The following is a 20626-nucleotide window of genomic DNA, read 5'->3' on the forward strand; positions in this document are numbered from 1 at the left end:
AATAAATAATAAATAATTTTTTTTTTAAAAGAGTGATATGATTAAATTTGCTTGTTAGAAACTTCACCTGGGTGCAAGTGAAGTAGCAGATGACAATTTATGCAGTGAGACCAGTTGGTCCAGACAAAGAATGATGAGGGTCTGAGCTAATGCAGTGGCCACAGATGTGACAGGAGACCTGCTAAGTCTTGGCATCACATGGAAGGTAGTGGGCCTGGTGCCAGGAGCCCTGACATCCTCTTGGGCAGTAGGATGACGAGGTTAGGAGCTAGAGCTCTGAAGTCAGGCGGGCTTGGCAGTGACACAGTGGTTAGGCATCAAGGCTCCTAAACCTTGGTTTTCTCATGTTCTCAATGAGGATAACAGACCTGTGGTGAGGATTAAGTGAGAAAATGTATGGAGTGTGTTTAGCATGGTGACTGATTATAATAAATATCACCCAGATGAATCATTAAGATGCTGCCCTGGGGTCTGCACTGGGTGACATGGGAGAAGATGCATTTTCTCATGGAGAGGGTGTGGATGTGTTCACTGTTGATAATGTTCACTCTGAACTGCCCTAATATGCTGGCTACCCGAAGGGAGAGGGCCAATGGATGCACATGTGTGCAGCTGATGATGGAGGTCTGAAGAGACAGAGACAAGAAGCCATCGCCTTACTGAATGCTGGCTGCAGCCCGAGGCACAGGCAAGGCTGGGGCACTGTGACTGAGACATGCAGAGTTCAAGAACTGAACCCAAGAGAACACTGCCATCTGGTCGAGAGTTGGGAAAGAAAGAGAAAACCCACAAGAGAACCCGAGAAGGTGTCATCAGAGAAGATGGCCATGATGGAGGGTAGCTCAGAAACCAGGAGAGCACAGTTTCAGGAATGACTGATGCTGTCAAACGCTCCCAGAGCAGAGGACCCTCAAGATCAAAGTGCAAAGACACAGAACTAGGATGTTCCTGATGACATTCATAAGGATGGACAAAACAGAGCTGGGTGGAGGGAGAAGGTGAATGACATCAACAGGAAGTGAGGCAGTGGAGACACTTGTCTGTGGAGGGCACACAATGAAAAGCGGCTGCTGCTGAATGGATTCAAAGTTGAGAGACAGCAATGACATTGACTTCACTGAGAATACATCCCTGTTTCTCTTATGACCCTTTGTTCATCTTTCTCCTTCCTGGGGTACAGGGGGTTACTTCTAACTCTGTGATTTGACCTCATGTATCCATCCCTACCTATCCCCACTCCCCAGGGCCCTCAGGACCCTCGGATTATTTCTGTAGGGCATGAGAGCTGTTTCAAGAGCCCCTGGCCACCAGGAGACAGGATCTCCATATGTCTGAGAGGTGAGCTGAGTCCCACTGCAAAATATTTCCTGGTCTTAATCAATGTGGAAAATGAGGTCACCTGAGGACAACCTTCAGCAAGGAAAAAGGCTTCTCAGTCGTTTCAGAAGGTTGACCATTGACAGTGACGTCTGGAAAGAAGGATACCAAGTATGGTCAGCTCCTCCAACGCAGAGGCTACGCGCGTGGAACAGCAGCAGGGTTCAGGGTCCCGTGAGTCACGAGCCGCCAGCCCTGGATTTGAGATGGGGCAGCCCAGGCCTAGCGATGACTCAGTCAGTATGCTACATGTTTAGATTTCTCTTTTACGAGGCAATGGTTCTACTGTCAAGCCTTTTGCTTCTCTAAAGAAAGGCCTGTTCTCTACTCGCAGTCCTGGTCTTAAGAGGAACAAAAGGAGGTTTATGTGGTGTCAAGTGCCTCAAAAATTCCCTGCTGGGGAGCAAAATAATAATACTAAGAACTCAATTTATCAACTCTTTCAGTGTGCCAGGCATTCTGCTCAGCACTTCACACAGAGGATCTCTCAGTTCTCAGCATCGTTCTGCGAGGAAGAAACTGTCACTGCTCTCATTTAACCAACAAGGAGATGAATGAGACACCAACACGTTAAGTATGTGCCCAGGTTCTCACTGTTACCAGGCGGTAGAAACAAAATTTGAACCCAGGCAATTGAACCCCAGAGCCCAACATTTCAGCACTGCTATAGAGCACTGGTAACGACTCTTAGAAGCACCTTTACTGGAGCTAGTCTTTTTTTGTTGTTTATTGGAGTATAATTGCTTTACAATGTTGTGTTAGTTTCTGCTGACAAGAAAGTGAATCAGTTATGTGTATACATCTCTCCCCTCCCCCATGAGCCTCCCCCCCCCCCACCCCAATTCTCTCCCTTTAGGTCATCACAGAGCACTGAGCCAGCTTGCTGTGCTGTCCAGCATTTTCCCATTAGGGACTACTCTTTGAAAGGTAAATACTCTTGGAAAGGGCTTCCCAGGTGGCTCAGTGGTAAAGAATCCACCTGCCAATGCAGGAGATGTAGGAGACACAAAATCCCTGGGTCAGGAAGATCCCCTGGAGAAGGGAATGGCTACTCACTCTAGTATTCTTGCCTGGGAAATCCCATGGACAAAGGAACCTGGCAGGCTGCAGTCCATAGGGTCGCAGAGAGTCAGACACTATTGAGCATGCACACCACTCTTGGAAAGGGTTAATAGTGATCTGCAGTTCAATGCCAGAGATGACTCATGTCATATTCTTCTTGGGAGCAAAAGCCAGAAGAGGTCCTCTCCCTGGTGTAAGTAACATGCTCTCCAGGATGGCAGACAGCAGAAAGTGAAAGGCAAGGCAGGGAATAGGGAGGAGAGGGAGAGGCTGCAAAAGCAAAACCTCAAAACTTTATAATTTCACTTAGAGCATCCCTGACCCTTCAGTCAGCTCACCTGTGTGTGAAACAGTGCAGGCCAGGCCGAAGGAAGGGTGTGATGGACTCTCTGTGGACTCACAGAGAACCTTCGCTCACACCAGCCTGTCAAAGGAAGACGTGGTCTTGCCTGGCAGATCCTAACAGGAATTAGACCCTGAGGGTGATAGCTACAACCTGCTTTAAAACACAGGTGCTGACAGAGTCTCCTGACCAAACTCTACGCAGGCTCTCCTGAGCAGTTCCCAACTGGACCTCAACTTCTGGGCTTCTGTGTTCATCTCTGCCTTGTCCAGCTTCAGCGAGGATCCTGCTCAGTCAGTTCAGCCCTGCTTGATATCTGATTACCGTCCTTCTCCGATTCCTCACCCTCACTGTCCCACAGTGACCTCTGCTCCCCCCGACCTGCCTTAGCAAGAATCCTGTTAGATCAGTTTACCCAGAGTCTACCCCCACCCCGCCCTTCATGTCTCCTCTTAGTAACTGTCCATCCACTATGGATCACCCCCCTCCTCCACCCAATCCTTCTTGATTCAGAGCTGAGTCCTGTCTGTCTCAACTGCAGAACCCCACTGCGGGGGTCCATATGCCTCTCATGAAAGGTCTGAATAAAGGCTGCCTTACCTTTCTTTAACAAGTTCTATGAATACAGCTTTAGCAGTGCCTTGTGTGGGGAGCTGAGGAAAGCCCCACACATGGCAAGAGAGCAAGAGGTCTTCCCCAGCGAGGAGGGGTATCAGGACAGCGCAGCCTGAGACAGCAGCAGGCTCTTGCACAAAACAGACCAGCAGGCATGATGCTACAGACCCACACTCCACAGAGGCCTCAAGCACAACCCCTTTCCTCACAAGACCCAGGAGTGATGCTGGGAGTGTGACCCCGTACTCCTTTTTACTTTTCCTCCTGCCAAAACCTCTACATGGTTTGTGAGCTAAGAGTGCCTTTCAAATTCATGATGCTCAGTGTCCTGACAAATAGATCAGGGTGAAATCTCAGGCCTGGTGAGTCTCTCATTTTCTGGACAAGGCTGGAGCCAAAGAAGTGAGATACCCCTATGAGTGAGTACAGATCTCCCTGCCAAACGTGGGCTTTTTTTTAGGGGGGCGGGGGGAAGGAAACACACGACTTGAAACATTTCATAAAAACTTACCTTTCACTGTGTCTCAGTGGGAAAAACAGTAAATCTGCTAAAAATTCCATAATTTCTCCGACTAGGATGCTTTTCTCACCAAACAAATTTCTCCTGATATTTAAGCATTCCTGAAGTTTCATTTTTGCAAGACAAGTGTTTCCAGCAGCAAATCTGAAAACAAAATGCACACGTGTGTGACTTACCGGGCACGATACATGTTGGCTACCTTTGTTGTGCTTCCAAAACCAAATCTCATAAACGTCCTTTGTATTCAAGACACAAAACAGCACAACAGTTTGTATCAGCAGAGATTTGAGGCTTTCAAAGTGATTGATAAGATGTGCATACATCATGAGAAACTGGGACACTATTTTCCTCCTTCCTCTCAAGCCTCCCTTCCACCACCACCCCAATCCCATCAGTCTAGGTCATCACAGAGCACTGAGCTGAGCTCCCTGTGCAAAACTGCAGGTTCCCACTAGCTATCTATTTCACACCTGGTAGTATATACATATATGAATGCACTCTCTCGACTCATCCCACCCTCTCCTTCCCGAACTGTGTCCACAAGTCCATTCTCCACATCTGCATCTCCACTGCTGCCCTGCAAACAGGTTCCTCTCTACCATCTTCCAGATCCCATATATGTGCATTAACATTCAATATTTGGTTTTTCTCTTTCTGACTTACTCCACTTTGTATGACAGACTCTAGGTTCATCCACATCTCTACTATTGACCTTTAGGGTTGGACAGTTTGTTGTGGAGGGTCCTGTGCCGTGTATAATGTTTAGTAGCATTCCTGGCCTGTACCCGCTAGCTGCCAGGAGCAATGCCCCAAGTCATGACAAGCTAACATGTCTCCAGACCTTTGCCAAAGGTTCCAGGGGGAATAAAATTGCCCATGGTTGAGAATACTGAACCAGAGGATAGAAATGCTAAAATTCAGCCTTTCTTAACCCAGTCAGTCAGGTGGGACATGGATGGGCAAGTATGGATTAAGTAGATTAATTGTAACAATAACAGCTAGTACAGAAAACTAAGACATTTTTCAAGAAAAACACATGCTTACGTTAGAACACCTTCAGTGTATTTCATGGTGGCCTGGTCGCAGGGATTGCTGTCCAGTAAGCTGGAAATTTCGGTAGCACATTGCAAAATATGGTTTTCTTTTAAGTACTCCTCAGATGCTGACTTTGCCAGGTTGTTCAGCACTCTGCCTGCAGGGAATAAATTTTGGCAAAGAAGATGATGCTCCAGGCTTTTTCCTACAGAAGAGTTAAGAAGTCACTAGGCAGAGCATTTGGTAGCATTTCTTTATCGCTGCCAATAGTTGGGTTTTTTTCTTAATAAATCAATTACTGATCTACATTGCACAGGACTTGGTTTTCAAGTAACAAATTTTGTATGTGGGCAGCAGTTATGGGGCCAAGGAACAAAGACAATAGATTGAAACCGAATTTGAGTCTCTTTTACAAATGAACAGGTCAGAAATAGAGAATATGGATGTGGTAAGACCAACTATCATCGTGGTAACTGAGTTCTACAAAAGGCAGCTGGTACAGGCTTGAATAAGGAACAACAAAACATTACAGCCTTATGACAGAAACACATGAATAAGCCCCATAAACCTAATTAATAAATAACGTGCTGTACCTAGATACACATCAAATGTACCCTTTGCAAAGGCCTAAGATTTTGCTAGTTATTTTGAGTTAGATATGCTAACAATAAGAGACTTCTAAAAAGTAGAAGGTTTTATGGTTTTCCAAAGTGGAAATGAAAGTCACTCAGTCATGTCCAACTCTTTGTGACCCCATGAACTATACAGTCCATGGAATTCTCCAGGCTAGAATACTGGAGTGGGCCGCCATTCACTTCTCCAGGCAATCTTCCCAACCCAGAGATCAAATCCAGGTGTCCCACATTGCATGCAGATTCTTTACCAGCTGAGCCACCAGGGAAGTCCACGGTTTTCCAAGCCACACTCTGTAATACTGAAGTGAAGTCGCTCAATCATGTCCGACTCTGCGACCCCATGGACTGTAGCCTACCAGGCTCCTCCATCCATGGAATTTTCCAGGCAAGAGTACTGGAGTGGGTTGCCATTTCCCTCTCCAGGCCACCTTCCCGACCCAGGGATCGAACCCGGGTCTCCCACACTGCAGATAGATGCTTTACCGCTTAACCGTCTGAGCCACCAGGGAAGCCCACACTCTATTATGCAAAGAGATAAAACTATAATTATGCTTCCAGAAGGTCTTATTAGAGCATTGCTAGCAGTAAACAAGGCAGATTTAACTCCCTATACTATGGAATTTAGCTTTAACTATAAAAGATTACCATTAAATTATCAAAAAAGCATCCCATCATCAATAGCACCCCATTCGTTGCCCAACTGGCTCTAAGAGGCCAGTCCCGGAACCCACAGAAGTATCCCTGGTGAAAGGTTGTTGTTGAATCACGCAAATACACCGGGGTTCTTGGCCCCTGGAGGAGAAGAATTCAATCCGGGGCCAGAGACGAGGCCTGATCACTCAGAGCTTTTGTGTAATAAAGTTTTATTAAAGTATAAAGGAGATAGAAAAAGCTTCTGACATAGGCATCAGAAAGGGGCAGAAAGAGTACCCGCTTGCTAGTGTTAACAATGAAGTTATATAATCCAAAGAATATCTGGAGGTTGTAAAGACCTCATCAGACCTACTCCCATAATTTACATTTTAAGATAACACAGTCCTCAGGCAAGATACATCCTTGTAAAGACCAGGTCTACTCCCATAATTAACATTTTAAGATAACAGAAGGTTGAATCCAAAGACTGTCCTTAGGCAGGATACCTTATTGTTATATTATCCTAAGGAATGTGGAGAAAGAAAAAAAGTTTGTCCTTTCTTCCTCCTTGAGAATTCCAGACCCCTCTCTCCTTGGGGACCCCTAGATTTCCTATCAACCTACCTAGGAAATGACTCTCTCACTAGTTTCCACATGGCTTTCCTCCGCTCACCAAGGTCCCAGCATGCCTGAAACCAGGCCTGCCTGCATTAGGATGATGACTTAGAAGCCAGCCTCTACATGTGGAGCGTTAGAGCTTTATAAAGGCCAACACTAGAAGAGATTCTGCGCAGCAATGAGTTGTGCAGACAGGTCTTAGGGCCAGATAGGCCCAGATAAGTAGTCAGATAGGCCTCTCAGACTCCTGGCACCAGAGGTGCCAGTGCTGGGAGCTGACGTACTTGATTTCATCTCTCTGACCTTCAGTTTCCTCATCTGTGAAATGGGAGTAACTGTATATATATATATATATATATATCACAGGACGTATACCAGAAGACAAAAGAGATCATCAACATGAAGTGCTTTGTACGTGGTAAGCACAAAGTACATAACGAAACGAATGTTAACTATTACTGTCAAGGTGGATTTACAGGTGAAATGCAGAGAGGGTAAGTAACTTTCCCAAGGTGACCTTAAATCTTATATCAGACTGTGAAGACATCTGTAATTCTCCACGCCAACCTGTACCCAACTCCCCCCTTGGCAATGCCACCCTGCACCTCCTCCCATGCAGAGGTCAGAGTCTCTTTCTTGGCCCCAGACTGAAGCCTGGCGACTTGCTGTGACCAACCACATGCAGAGTAAGAGGGTGCTGTGCCAGTTCTCAGTTGAGGCGTAAACATGTGCTCTCACTCTTGGAATTCTGCGGGCCCCCAGGGGAGCAGGACTGGGCTATTTCCTGAATGATGAGCAGCTCGTGCCCAGAACCCTGTTGCCACCAGACATCAGGGTGAGGTGTTCTGAGAGTTGGAGCCCACTGGCCCTGCCAGCTGGGTTGCAGAAGCTTGCATGAGCCCAGCCCGGACGAAGGGGATCCGCTTGGTGGCCCATACACACGGGCAACAACAAGCGGTTGTTGGTTTTTGACCTGTTGAGTTTCAGGGTGGTTTGCTATACAACAGAAGCTAATTGACATAGCTATTTAAATACGACATAAGTCTAGAGTCCTTATTCCTTGTCTGATTGTAAACCTTTCCCAGCATCAGAGTCTTTTCAAATGAGTCAGCTCTTCGCATCAGGTGGCCAAAGTATTGGAGTTTCAGCTTCAACATCAGTCCTTCCAATGAACACTCAGGACTGATCTCCTTTAAGATGGACTGGTTGGATCTCCTTGCAGTCCAAGGGACTCTTAAGACTCTTCTCCAACACCACAGTTCAAAAGCATCAATTCTTGCCTCCTTTGTCAAAGATAAGGTGTCCATATGTGCGTGGATTTATCTCTGGGCTTTCTATTTTGTTCCATTGATCAATATTTCTGTCTTTTTGCCAGTACCATACTGTCTTGATAACTGTGGCTTTGTAATAGAGCCTGAATATACAATGGATTAAAGACAATCTCTTTAACAAGTGGTGCTGGGAAAACTGGTCAACCACTTGTAAAAAAATGAAACTACAACACTTTCTAACACCATACACAAATGGATTAAAGATCTCAACGTAAGACCAGAAACTATAAAACTCCTAGAGGAGAACATAGGCAAAACACTCTTCGACATACATCACAGCAGGATCCTCTATGACCCACCTCCCAGAATATTGGAAATAAAAACAAAAATAAACAAATGGGACCTAATTAAAATTAAAAGCTTCTGCACAACAAAGGAAACTATTAGCAAGGTGAAAAGGCAGCCTTCAGAATGGGAGAAAATAATAGCAAATGAAGCAACTGACAAACAACTAATCTCAAAAATATACAAGCAACTCCTACAGCTCAACTCCAGAAAAATAAATGACCCAATCAAAAAATGGGCCAAAGAACTAAATAGACATTTCTCCAAAGAAGACATACAGATGGCTAATAAACACATGAAAAGATGCTCAACATCACTCATTATCAGAGAAATGCAAATCAAAACCACTATGAGGTACCATTTCACGCCAGTCAGAATGGCTGCAATCCAAAAGTCTACAAGCAATAAATGCTGGAGAGGGTGTGGAGAAAAGGGAACTCTCTTACACTGTTGGTGGGAATGCAAATTAGTACAGCCACTATGAAGAACAGTGTGGAGATTCCTTAAAAAACTGGAAATAGAACTGCCTTATGATCCAGCAATCCCACTGCTGGGCATACACACTGAGGAAACCAGAAGGGAAAGAGACACGTGTACCCCAATGTTCATCGCAGCACTGTTTATAATAGCCAGGACATGGAAGCAACCTAGATGCCCATCAGCAGACGAATGGATAAGAAAGCTGTGGTACATATACACAATGGAGTATTACTCAGCCATTAAAAAGAATACATTTGAATCAGTTCTAATGAGGTGGATGAAACTGGAACCTATTATACAGAGTGAAGTAAGCCAGAAAGAAAAACACCAATACAGTATACTAACACATATATATGGAATTTAGAAAGATGGTAACAATAACCCTGTGTACGAGACAGCAAAAGAGACACTGATGTATAGATCAGTCTTATGGACTCTGTTGGAGAGGGAGAGGGTGGGAAGATTTGGGAGAATGGCATTGAAACATGTAGAATATCATATATGAAATGAGTCGCCAGTCCAGGTTCGATGCACGATACTGGATGCTTGGGGCTGGTGCACTGGGATGACCCAGAGGGAGGGTATGGGGAGGGAGGAGGGAGGAGGGTTCAGGATGGGGAACACAGGTATACCTGTGGTAGATTCATTTCGATATTTGGCAAAACTAATACAATATTGTAAAGTTTAAAAATAAAATAAAATTAAAAAAAAAAAAGCATCAATTCTTTGGCACTCAGCTTTCTTTATAGTCCAACTCTCACATACATACATGACTATTGGAAAAACCATAGCTTTGACTAGATGGACCTTTGTTGGCAAAGTAATATCTCTACTTTTTAATATGCTGTCTACGTTGGTCATAACTTTCCTTCCAAGGAGTAAGCATCTTTTAATGTCATGGCTGCAGTCACCATCTGCAGTGATTTTGGAGCCCAAATAAATAAAGTCTGACACTGTTTCCCCATCTATTTTCCATGAAGTGATGGGACCGGGTCCCATGATCTTAGTTTTCTGAATATTGAAATTTAAGCAAACTTTTTCACTCTCCTCCTTCACTTTCATCATGACGCTCTTTGGTTCTTCTTCACTTTCTGCCATAAGGGTGGTGTCATCTGCATATCTGATGTTATTGATATTTTTCCCAGCAATCTTGATTCCAGCTTGTGCTTCTTCCAGTCCAACATTTCTCATGATGTACTCTGCAATAAAGTTAAATAAGCAGGGTGACAATATACAGCCTTGACGTACTCCTTTTCCTATTTGGAACCAGTCTGCTGTTCCATGTCCAGTTCTAACTGTTGCTTCCTGACCTGCATATAGGTTTCTCAAGAGGCAGGTCAAGTGGTCTGGTATTCCCATCTCTTTCAGAATTTTCCACAGTTCGTTGTGACCCACACAGTCAAAGGCTTTGGCATAGTCAATAAAGCATAAATAGATGTTTTTCTGGAACTCTCTTGCTTTTTCCATGATCCAGCGGATGTTGGCAATTTGATCTCTGGTTCCTCTGCCTTTTCTAAATCCAGCTGGAACATCTTGAAGTTCATGGTTCACGTATTGCTGAAGCCTGGCTTGGAGACTTTTGAGCATTACTTTGCTAGCGTGTGCGATGAGTACAATTGTGCGGTAGTTTGAGCATTCTTTGGCATTGCCTTTCTTTGGGATTGGAATGAAAATGGACCTTTCCCAGTCCTGTGGCCACTGCTGAGTTTTCCAAATTTGCTGCCATATTGAGTGCAGCACTTTCACAGCATTATCTTTTAGGATTTGAAATAGCTCAACTGGAATTCCATCACCTCCACTAGCTTTGTTCGTAGTGATACTTCCTAAGGCTCACTTGACATCGCATTCCAGGATGTCTGGCTCTAGGTGAGTGATCACAGCATCGTGATTATCTGGGTCGTGAAAATCTTTTTTGTACAGTTCTATGTATTCTCACCTCCTCTTTTTAATATCTTCTGCTTCTGTTGGGCCCATACCGTTTCTGTCCTTTATGGAGCCCATCTTTGCATGAAATGTTCCCTTGGTATCTCTAATTTTCTTGAAGAGATCTCTAGTCTTTCCCATTCTATTTTCCTCTATTTCTTTGCACTGATCATTGAGGAAGACTTCTTATCTCTCCTTGCTATTCTTTGGAACTCTGCATTCAAATGGGTATATCTTTTCTTTTCTCCTTTGTTTTTCACTTTTCTTTTCACAGCTATTTGTAAGGCCTCCTCAGACAGCCATTTTGCTTTTTTGCATTTCTTTTTCTTGGGGATGGTCTTGATCCCTGTCTCCTGTACAATGTCACGAACCTCCGTCCATAGTTCATCAGGCACTCTGTCTATCAGATCTAGTCCCTTAAATCTATTTCCCACTTCCACTGCATAATCATAAGGGATTTGATTTAGGTCATACCTGAATGGTGTAGTGGTTTTCCCTACTTTCTTCAATTTAAGTCTGAGAGTCAAAAAATAAAAACAAACTTAACAAGTAAATAAAAGCATAGAGCCTAAAAATAAAAATAATAGATAAATTAAATAAGAGCAAAAGGACAGTAAGTGGAGAGGTGGGATTTGAACACAGAAAGGCTGGCTTCACAGCCAGTGGTCCCCTTAGTGCTCAAAGCAGTATGAGGTGTGTCACAACAGCCTCCCACATGCCAAAAGGATGGTCTGTCAAAGGAGGAGTGCTCAGGGTCAACCCTCACATGCCCACCAAAAAAATCAAGCAAACACAGCTCGCATGCCCGGTTTCCTGTCTTCATGGTTTGTAAGAGCCCAGGAGTCTGACTCTGAACCAGAAGAAGTGATGCCCTCTCCATGTGCCCACCCTACCTTTTTGCTTCACCAAGTCCTGGTTGTCTTTTAAATTTCTGGATGAAAATTCCAGCAGGTTGAACCACGCTTTCTGGAAATACTGGAAGCCTTCCTGAGTCATCCCTACTTCCAGACAGAGCTCCCCAATAGCATTCTGTACTCTGGGAAGCATTTTGGTCATGGACTGACTCTACACACAAGGAAAGAGAACACACTCGTGAGGGGACACAGCATTAGACCAGGCACAGCCACCAGATACCTGCCGGAGAAAGCTCATTGCATAGTGAATTCGCAAAAGATGGCACACTTCACAGCAGGTCTCGGGGAATTGTAAATACTTACGGAGTGATTATTACAGTGACACATTTATGGGGAGACACTGCAAACCAAAACTAAGCTTTGGAACATGTTTTCACAAGTTGTTAGTTAATGGTAATTTTTTTTGAAGGTGAGAATAACATGGTGATGTCTCACATCTATTAAAGCTCACGGAGGAGGTGTTATCTAAAATTCAATCGAACACCTAAAATCACCATCTGCATGACTCTTGAATTCAATTGTGACCAGAGATCTGCTAACTTTATAGGGTTTTGTTTGGTTTGGGTTTTTTTGATTATGTTTTTGGGGGTTTTTTTGTTTGTTTTTTTTGTTTTTTTGCTGAATTGGCTCTTAGTTGCAGCATGTAGAGTCTTGCGTTGCAGCACACGGACTCTCTAGTTGTGGTGCATGGTCTTAGTTGCTCTGGGCAAGTGGAATCTTACTTTCTTGACCAGGGATCAAACCCACGTACCCTGCATTGCAAGGCTGATTCTTAACCACTGGACCACTAGGGAAGTCCCTGCTAACTTCATGTTTGATACATTTTTGCTTAAAGACATGAACTTCAATTCTCCTTCCTGGTTTAGCATGTTTATTTCAGGGATACTTAAACTTCATTACCGTAAATCAAACCTCTATCAAAACCTTATCAATACATAAGAATACACTGCTGCTGCTGCTGCTAAGTCACTTCAGTCCTGTCCGACTCTGTGCGACCCCATAGACAGCAGCCCACCAGGCTCCCCCGTCCCTGGGATTCTCCAGGCAAGAACACTGGAGTGGGTTGCCATTTCCTTCTCCGATGCATGAAAGTGAAAAGTGAAAGTGAAGTCGCTCAGTCGTGTCCAACCCTTAGCATGGACTGCAGCCCACCAGGCTCCTCTGTCCATAGGATTTTCCAGGCAAGAGTACTGGAGCGGGGTGCCATTGCCTTCTCCTAAGAATACACTAGTTGGTTATAATCTTTTTTAGAGCTAGTGATGAGTTATCTTATTATTAATATCTCATTTCAGAAGACTTTATATTAACAAGAGTATCTGTGAATATGTTTGGCAATTAATAGGTCCTATTCAAATAGACAGCAGTAGCATTATCAATGGTTATGTAATACTTCATGCTGTACTGAAATGTACTCACTGACTGAGCCTGTCTCCATCATGGGAATTCTTTCTGCTCTCCTGTACCAATTGAAAGTTACCTTCTGCGGCTTAACCCAGAGCTTTCCAGTAAGTGTCCTTCAAACAGGTTACACCTACTCTGAAATACTGACCTCAGTCCTGAAGGCAGCTATGAGTGGTGTGGAGTCCCTGGGCACATAGACCTGTAGTCTTTTACATTCCCTCATGGGTATCTTTCAAAGAGCCCCCCTTCTCAGCAGCCATCCTAGATCTCAGCCCTAATGTTCACACTGTCCATCCTCCACTTTAAGATGGCCTGCATGCTGACTTTACTGAGATCAAGACTACTCTGAAAGATTGCCCTCAGATATTGATTAAGATTATGACTGGGTACAAGTAACAGAAAACCCATATTAACAGTGGCTTGATTTCTCTCTAATGCAACCATCAGGAAGTGGATGACACACCATAATGTCAGAGACATGGTTTCTCTTATCTCACTGTTTGACCTTGCCTGACCTCCATTCCCAAGGATGCCTCTTGGTCTAAAATGGCTGCTCCATCTCCAGCCATCACATCCACAATCCAAACAGCAGCAAGGAGAAAAGAGGAAAGGAAAGCCACACCCTTCACTTCATGGAAACTTCTCAGAAGTTATCCTCAGCACCTCGATTTAAATCCCATGAGCCAAAACTTAGGCAGGTACTCATATCTTGCTTCAACAGATGATAGAAAATGTAGTCTTCTTTCCCGTCATTTGATGAGGAGGGTGGGGACATAACTTACTATGAAAGGGGGACCAGATATTGGGAAATTACAGTCTCTGGTATACCTCACTTCCCTTTTCTTTTCAATTTAAAATTAGCAGTGCTTTCACCCATTTTCTTCCTTCCTGTCTATTCCAGAGGAAGAGATACCCAACCTCCTTACCAAGGGCCTGCTCCTTCCCTAGCTCTTGGGAGTCAAGTCCTCCTCACCACGTCCCCACCAGCATCTCCAATCCACCCCTCTCTCTGGGTCATTTCCTGCTCCACACAAATACATATCAAACCTAACCTGATCAAACCTAACCTGAACCTGGTAATATCCTGATTGTTCATCTTTTACCTTTTGCTGACACTTCTCAAATGGGTATCTGTTGGGGGCCAGAGTGAGGTACTCCGCCCGTGACAAAGGTCATGAGGAAGGAGGCTCAACATACGCAAAGGCGGGATCGAGCCTCAGGAGTCCCCCTGGAACTCCTCGAGCATCTACCCCCATAACCAGAGCCTGCCTACTTTACTACTTTGTGCTCTCACCTACATCTCTGACTTTACGGGGGGCTGTCCCCCACCACCTCTTTCGGAGAAGGAGTTAACCTAGAGCTCCAGTCAATAAAAACTCTTGGGTGTGACAAGAGTGTTTTAACCTACAAACTCCTCTGAAGGTTCTCTAGCCTGCCTGACAGGCTCGTCCGGCCACATGTGATTGCTCACAGCCTCCCAACCGTGAGAGGCACGAGATGCTTTAAACCCTCTAAAAACAGGTTCCTTAGAAAAGTTAGAAAACTATAAGTATAGTGGGCTAATTAGAAATTGTGTTGGTGAAGGGTTTTTCATTTGTTGAGCCAATGTTTGTTGCTAAGTCTCCACATCCCCTGCCCTTACACATGTTAATGAGTATATAGAAGAAATAAGTATTAACCTTTGATATTAATCACGTTAGACCTTAGGCTAAGTAAATTCTTTCCTTAACTAAAACCCACTACACCCTCACCCTATAGGAACGTAACTTTATTTGGGTGGTGTCTGTTTTGAGAATAATCAGCCCTGGAGAAATAAGTGTCCTGGTTGACTGACTGCTGTCACAAGGAGAGGGTCATAAATTGTCAGCAGGCCCCCCTGGCCAGAAGATGATGTAACACCCCTAAGACCTCTGTATACATTTGTATGAAGCACCTGACTTTGATAAAAGTCAGGACTGCTGACCCCATGTGACTTTTGCATAACATCTCAGCGTATAAAAGTAGACCATGGAAAATAAAGAATTGGGATCAGTTACTCGAAATACTGGTCTCCCCATGTCGCTCTCTCTCTCACTCTGGTTGAGTCTCCATCTGGAGCGCGGAACCCGCCATGCTTACTAATTATGCCTGGGCTTCTAAGATCCGACCGGGGAGGCCTCAGTGTCTCCTCTCCTTCGGGAGAACGGAAGGATGCCTGCGGCCTACGTAAGTGGTGCAAACTTCTTGTCTTGAAGTTTTATTGGTCTCCCGCGTAAACCAAGCTACTCAGCCTCTTTTCTCCACTGAATTTTCCTACTGAGCTATCCTCATTCTATTACTCTTTATATCCTTAATTAACATTTAATTAAGCAATTGTTTCCTGATCTTCGCCTACGCCGTCTCTCCTTCGAATACCCTGGATCAGCCGGGGCTGGACCCCGGCAGGTATCAATACATGCACATTCCCATTTCATTACCACACATTCACCTCTTAAGCTCTGCAGAATGGTTCTTCCCACCACACCCCCCTTCTATCTCAGGGGTTACCACTGACCTTCAATCACCAGGCCCAGGGTCCTTCTTTCAGTCCTCATTTATCCAGACCTCTAAGCAGCAACTGATGCTATCAGCCACTCCCTCTTTGATTTGGGGGAACAAGGCTGTCCTGATTCTCTTCCAATATCTCACTCCTGTACAGGTTCTTTCCCTTTCCTCCTTTTAAGGGTAAGTAATTTCCCAGTAACCAATTCCTACTGTCAATCAGAGATCCTGTTTCCTCCTGTGGTTTCAGCATCCACGTGTATGCAGACATCTCTCCAGTCTCTTTCCAGATTTCCAATCCTGCATTTCCCAGCTGGCTTGACACTCCACCTGGTTATCTTTCCTGAACTGCAGACTCAGCAGTGTAAATTTTAAAAATTCATCATCGTCCCTCCAAAACCAGCTTCCTCTTTGAATTCCTCCAAGTCCATCAACCAGACACAAATCCTCAGGGTTTCCTTGGTTTCTCCCCATGTCATGGCCATGTTTTCAATCAGTCTGAGTGGGGCAGAACCCCCTATCCCAGGGAGAATGACAGCTCCCAACACACCACCAGGCCATGGTGGTCCTTTCTCCCCAACCACATTGCCAGAAATACTAATTGATCAAATGCAACTATATACCGTCAGCATCTTCTTTACGAAGACATGCCTTTTATTTCCCTCTTGCTCCAGACCATCTGCTTCTTGAGGGCAGAGACCCCATGCGCAAGAATTGAGCCTTGTGGTTTGTGGGTATTCAGTAAACATTTGTTGATCTGCACAGTGATTGTGAAGCATTCTTGGGCCATGGTCTGTACTGGCTACCACCTATGGATCCCCGACCAAGCAAAACTCTCACCATACATGACTTCAGTGGATATTTACAGAAACCCTAGGAAATGGGGATTATTACTTCTCTCTTACAGGCAGGGAAGCTGAGGCTCAGTGAGGTTACATCAATCACCCGAGTTCACATGGCTAGCAAATAGGAGAACAAGGGTGTCCAACACAGACTAGCCTGTCTCCAAAGTTCTGCTCTGCACTTTTTCTTAACAAGTGAGCCTCTGATGCACAAACAGAGGCCCCTTCACACAAACATCCTTTAGTTTTCCTGTGGCCCAGTGCACCTACTGGTAAGTACTAAAGAGAGGGTCATGAGACTTAGTTTCTTAGTAAGCATACTTACTACTTTAAATCAGGGTTTCTCAGCTTCAGCACTATTGACTTCTGTGCCATATAATACTTTGCTCTGGGTGGGTGTGGGCTGAGGGGCAGGCTGGTCTGGGCAGTGTGAAACGTGTAGAGCATCCCTGGCCTCTACTCACTGGGTGCCATTAGCAACCACCCCTCGCAGGTTGTGACCACCAAAAATGTCTTTAACATCGCCAATCTTCCTTCAGAAACAAAGCTGTCTCCCAGTGGAGACGCTTGCATCAGATTTTAAAATAACCTAATCGAAAGAAATTACAAAAGTGGTGTGGTACAGAATGTATATAGCACAAATAACAAGCTCATTCCCCTCAAAAATATTCAGCACATGTTTCAAAGAAGTTGTTATTGCTAAAAATAGTTTTAGAACTTCTCTTTTGGAAATGCCTTCAGAGCCTAAAAATAATTCTTTTCGTCTCCGTGGTAGTTAGTCCTAAAGCACTGTTGCAAAAATATTTTGAGAATAAAATCATAAGATTGATGCCTCCGAAAGGAGTGCTCTGAAGTGGGAAATCCTCTCTGAATGTCTCAGCTTTGTCACACTTCCTGAGCAGCCACCACCTCCCTTCACCCCACCTACTCCACAGGTTACGCTTCATCACTGATGGAAATGCTGGCAGTGACTTCTAGCTAGACTAGGAGCTCTATGAGGGTAGAAACTGTGTCTGCCTCACCTGCTGCTATCATCCCAACCCCCAGCACAGAGCTCAGGCTGGGCAAGACCCTCAGTGAAGGTTTGCTGAGTGAATGTCTGAGTGACCAGGTGAATGAATAAATGAATGGCCAAATGAGAGAATGAGTGAGTAAATAAGTGACTGGCTAAGTGGATAGATGACTGAATGAATGAGGGAACGAGTGAGTGAGTGGATGAATTAGCAAATGGCTCAGTGAATAAATAAGGCAATGACTGGATGAATGAGTAAATGGAGGACTGAGTGAGAAAATGAGTGAGTGGGTGAGTGAGCGACTGACTGAGTGAATGAATACGTGACTGACTGAGAGAAAGGCTGAAATCAGGCCCTCAGTGATGACCTAATAACATAATTGGTGCTTTCCAAGAAGACACGTCAGTGATGAAAACTTAGACCTCATGACGAAAAAAATTTGCTGCAGGGGGAATTCCATAATCATAAGATATCAGAGAATCACTGGACTCTACTCTGTCAAAATGCAAGAGAGGTCGAGATAGCTCAAATCAAACGCATTATCTGTAGCCTAGGCCTCGGTTACTTTTTAACCCATGGAAGGTAATAAAAAGAGCTTAAGACCTCATTATGTGCACACATTGTGAGAAGTGCTTTGTGCACCTGCTTATTTCACCCTGTTAACAGCTCAGGAGACAGATCTCAGAACCCTCAACAATGAAGAACTCTGAGTCAGAGGTTCACATTCTTGCCAAAGTTGCACAGCATTAAGTGCCAAAGCACTTTAAATTTGGGTCAGTCTGTAAATAGCCCAGGCTCCTGCACTACTCCAATGCTACCTTCTAAGGACACAAAGTATTGCAAATTCAAGTTAGCTCATTGATTCATTTGTCACATTTACTAAGCACTGAAGAGGTTGTAATACAGCATGGAAGATAAATAAGCACAGCCTCTGCAATAAAGGGGCTTGCAGATCTAGAGTCTTACGCATCTCTTTAGATGAAATTCCTTTTAGAAAGATGTGTGTTGATGGGACACAGATAGACCTTTATGAGAAGGTGAAGGCCTTTGTTTTCAAGCAAAAATAGCTTTGTCTTGGGTTATACTACCCTTGGTCCAAAAACTACTACAATTGGTAAATAGTTTTTAAAGGGCCATTAAATGTCATCCTAAGAACAGTTATAGTTTTATGTTATGAGTGAAAGTTTCATTGTATTCAACAAGCCCAAAAGTTTCTATTTTGGGAAATGTAAATCAATAATAGGAACAAGATAATCAACCTTCCCCAACATCTTTCTGAAAAGTATAACCAACTCTTTAACCAGTATTTTATTAGTTTATTTCAATCACTACTCACTTCACCCCTTGTTTTTTACATTCCTCTTCTCCAAAATGACACCTATGGGTATTCATTCATTCAGTCGTACCTCCCATCTATTTATTGCTTGTCATCACTAATACACAGTTTGGGGCACAGATTAAAATCAAAGATTCTTCACTGATCAACATAAGTAATGATTATTTATTATTCATTACTTCATCTCTTTGTGGATGAAATTGCAAGTGAACAAAGGTAAATGATACCTGAAAATATCTAACATAAATTGAATACAGTAGAGGATTTTAAAAATTATTTCCCAATTTACCTGCAGTAACATGTTCTCAATGCTCAAGAATAACTCTTCCGCTTCACTGGTCTTGCCCAGAAGCTTCAGAAATCTTGCAATAAAAAATATTAATCGGCATTTGTCAGCAGCAGTAACCTTAAAAAGCCTGCATTCCAACACTAGAATAGAAAGAAAAGTCAATAATCCTAAAGCATATTTGGAGAGGAACAAAGAATGCCTATCATTTAATCTTGATAAAAGAGTTAAACATTAAATACTTATCTCTATTTCACTGTTTTTCTCTCAAAGGATCAGCACACCTGCTTTTATTAATATTAAAGTTTACATATATTACTGAGTATCTTAAACTACCGCATGAAAAATAAGTCAAGGCCTTTGACTAACTTCCATAAGTAAATTTTGAAAACCAAGGAGTCAAAAAAGAGTATTTCTATAGCTCAATCCATATGTTGTTGCCATTTGTATTCGGGAGTGATTTTCGGGCAATAAATAAAAGGCATTTAAATTTCTTACACAATTCTGCCCTCTGTTGCAAATGTCTTGAATTACTGGCTTTAGCAGAAAGAACAAAATGCTAGAAGAACAAAATAGGGAGCATACGTGTGTGCGCGCGCGCGCGCGCGCACGTGCACGCGTGTGTGCTCACACACAGTTACACCTTATCATGTGCTTAGTCATTCAGTCGTGTCTAACCCTTTTGTGACCTCATGGACTGTAGGCCACCAGGCTCCTCTGTCCATGGAACTTTCCAGGCAAGAATACTGGTGGGTTGCCATTTCCTATTCCACACCTTATCATATACAAATGAAAAAAATACAGAATTTTTGAATTTGAAGACTCACATACATGGTAGCACAGAGTCATCATTTTCAGAAATTCTCTTTCCAAACATTCCAGGATCTAAATGCTACATTTGTCCACTTGTTACATTTCAAACTGTTGTGCCTAATGTGTCTGGAACAAATAAATTCTTTTTTGCAAACAGACAGATCTTTTATTAAACAGTCAATGGATAGTACACTCCATGGATAGACCTCAGATGGGCCAACCCCAAAGGCTAAAATAAATATATTCTTATTCCTCATCTGTTTCTGTGGACAAACTGTTGGCCACCCAGACCTCGGGTATCCTTTGGCTTGCTTTCTGCCAACTTTTTGGTGGATCCTCATTCATGCACAGAATAAATGTTCTGTGAGCATCAACATGTCAGGCAGCATTCCAGGCTCTGAACACCAAGCAAAGCAAACAAGGGTGTAGGCCTCAGCATTGGGCGGCCTCCAGGAGCCTCTGAACCACAGCTCTGGTACCTCAGGCTGGGGAGCAAAACTAAACAGAGCCAGGGGAGAAAGAGCGCTGAGGGCCGGAGTCCAAGACGCCTGTCTGCGGTGGTTATCTGAGCAAAGTGGCCTGAGGTGCGTAGAGAACTGAGGGGTTCAGCTAAGTGATGGGGGAACCCTAAGAACCAGAAGTAG

General features: G+C 43.9%; 1 protein-coding gene across 1 annotated transcript in view; it reads right to left on the minus strand.

Moving 5' to 3' along the window:
• The window catches only part of LOC109558511 (putative tetratricopeptide repeat protein 41), a 92173-nt gene that overhangs the window by 20158 nt on the left and 51389 nt on the right, over positions 1 to 20626 (minus strand). The window contains 4 exon segments of the mRNA XM_070789634.1: positions 3909 to 4061; positions 4962 to 5109; positions 11751 to 11922; positions 19173 to 19312. Of these exon segments, the coding sequence (XP_070645735.1) occupies positions 3909 to 4061; positions 4962 to 5109; positions 11751 to 11922; positions 19173 to 19312 (613 nt within the window).

Source organism: Bos indicus, chromosome 5 (assembly GCF_029378745.1).
Source record: "Bos indicus isolate NIAB-ARS_2022 breed Sahiwal x Tharparkar chromosome 5, NIAB-ARS_B.indTharparkar_mat_pri_1.0, whole genome shotgun sequence".
Classification (NCBI taxonomy): Eukaryota; Metazoa; Chordata; class Mammalia; order Artiodactyla; family Bovidae; genus Bos; species Bos indicus.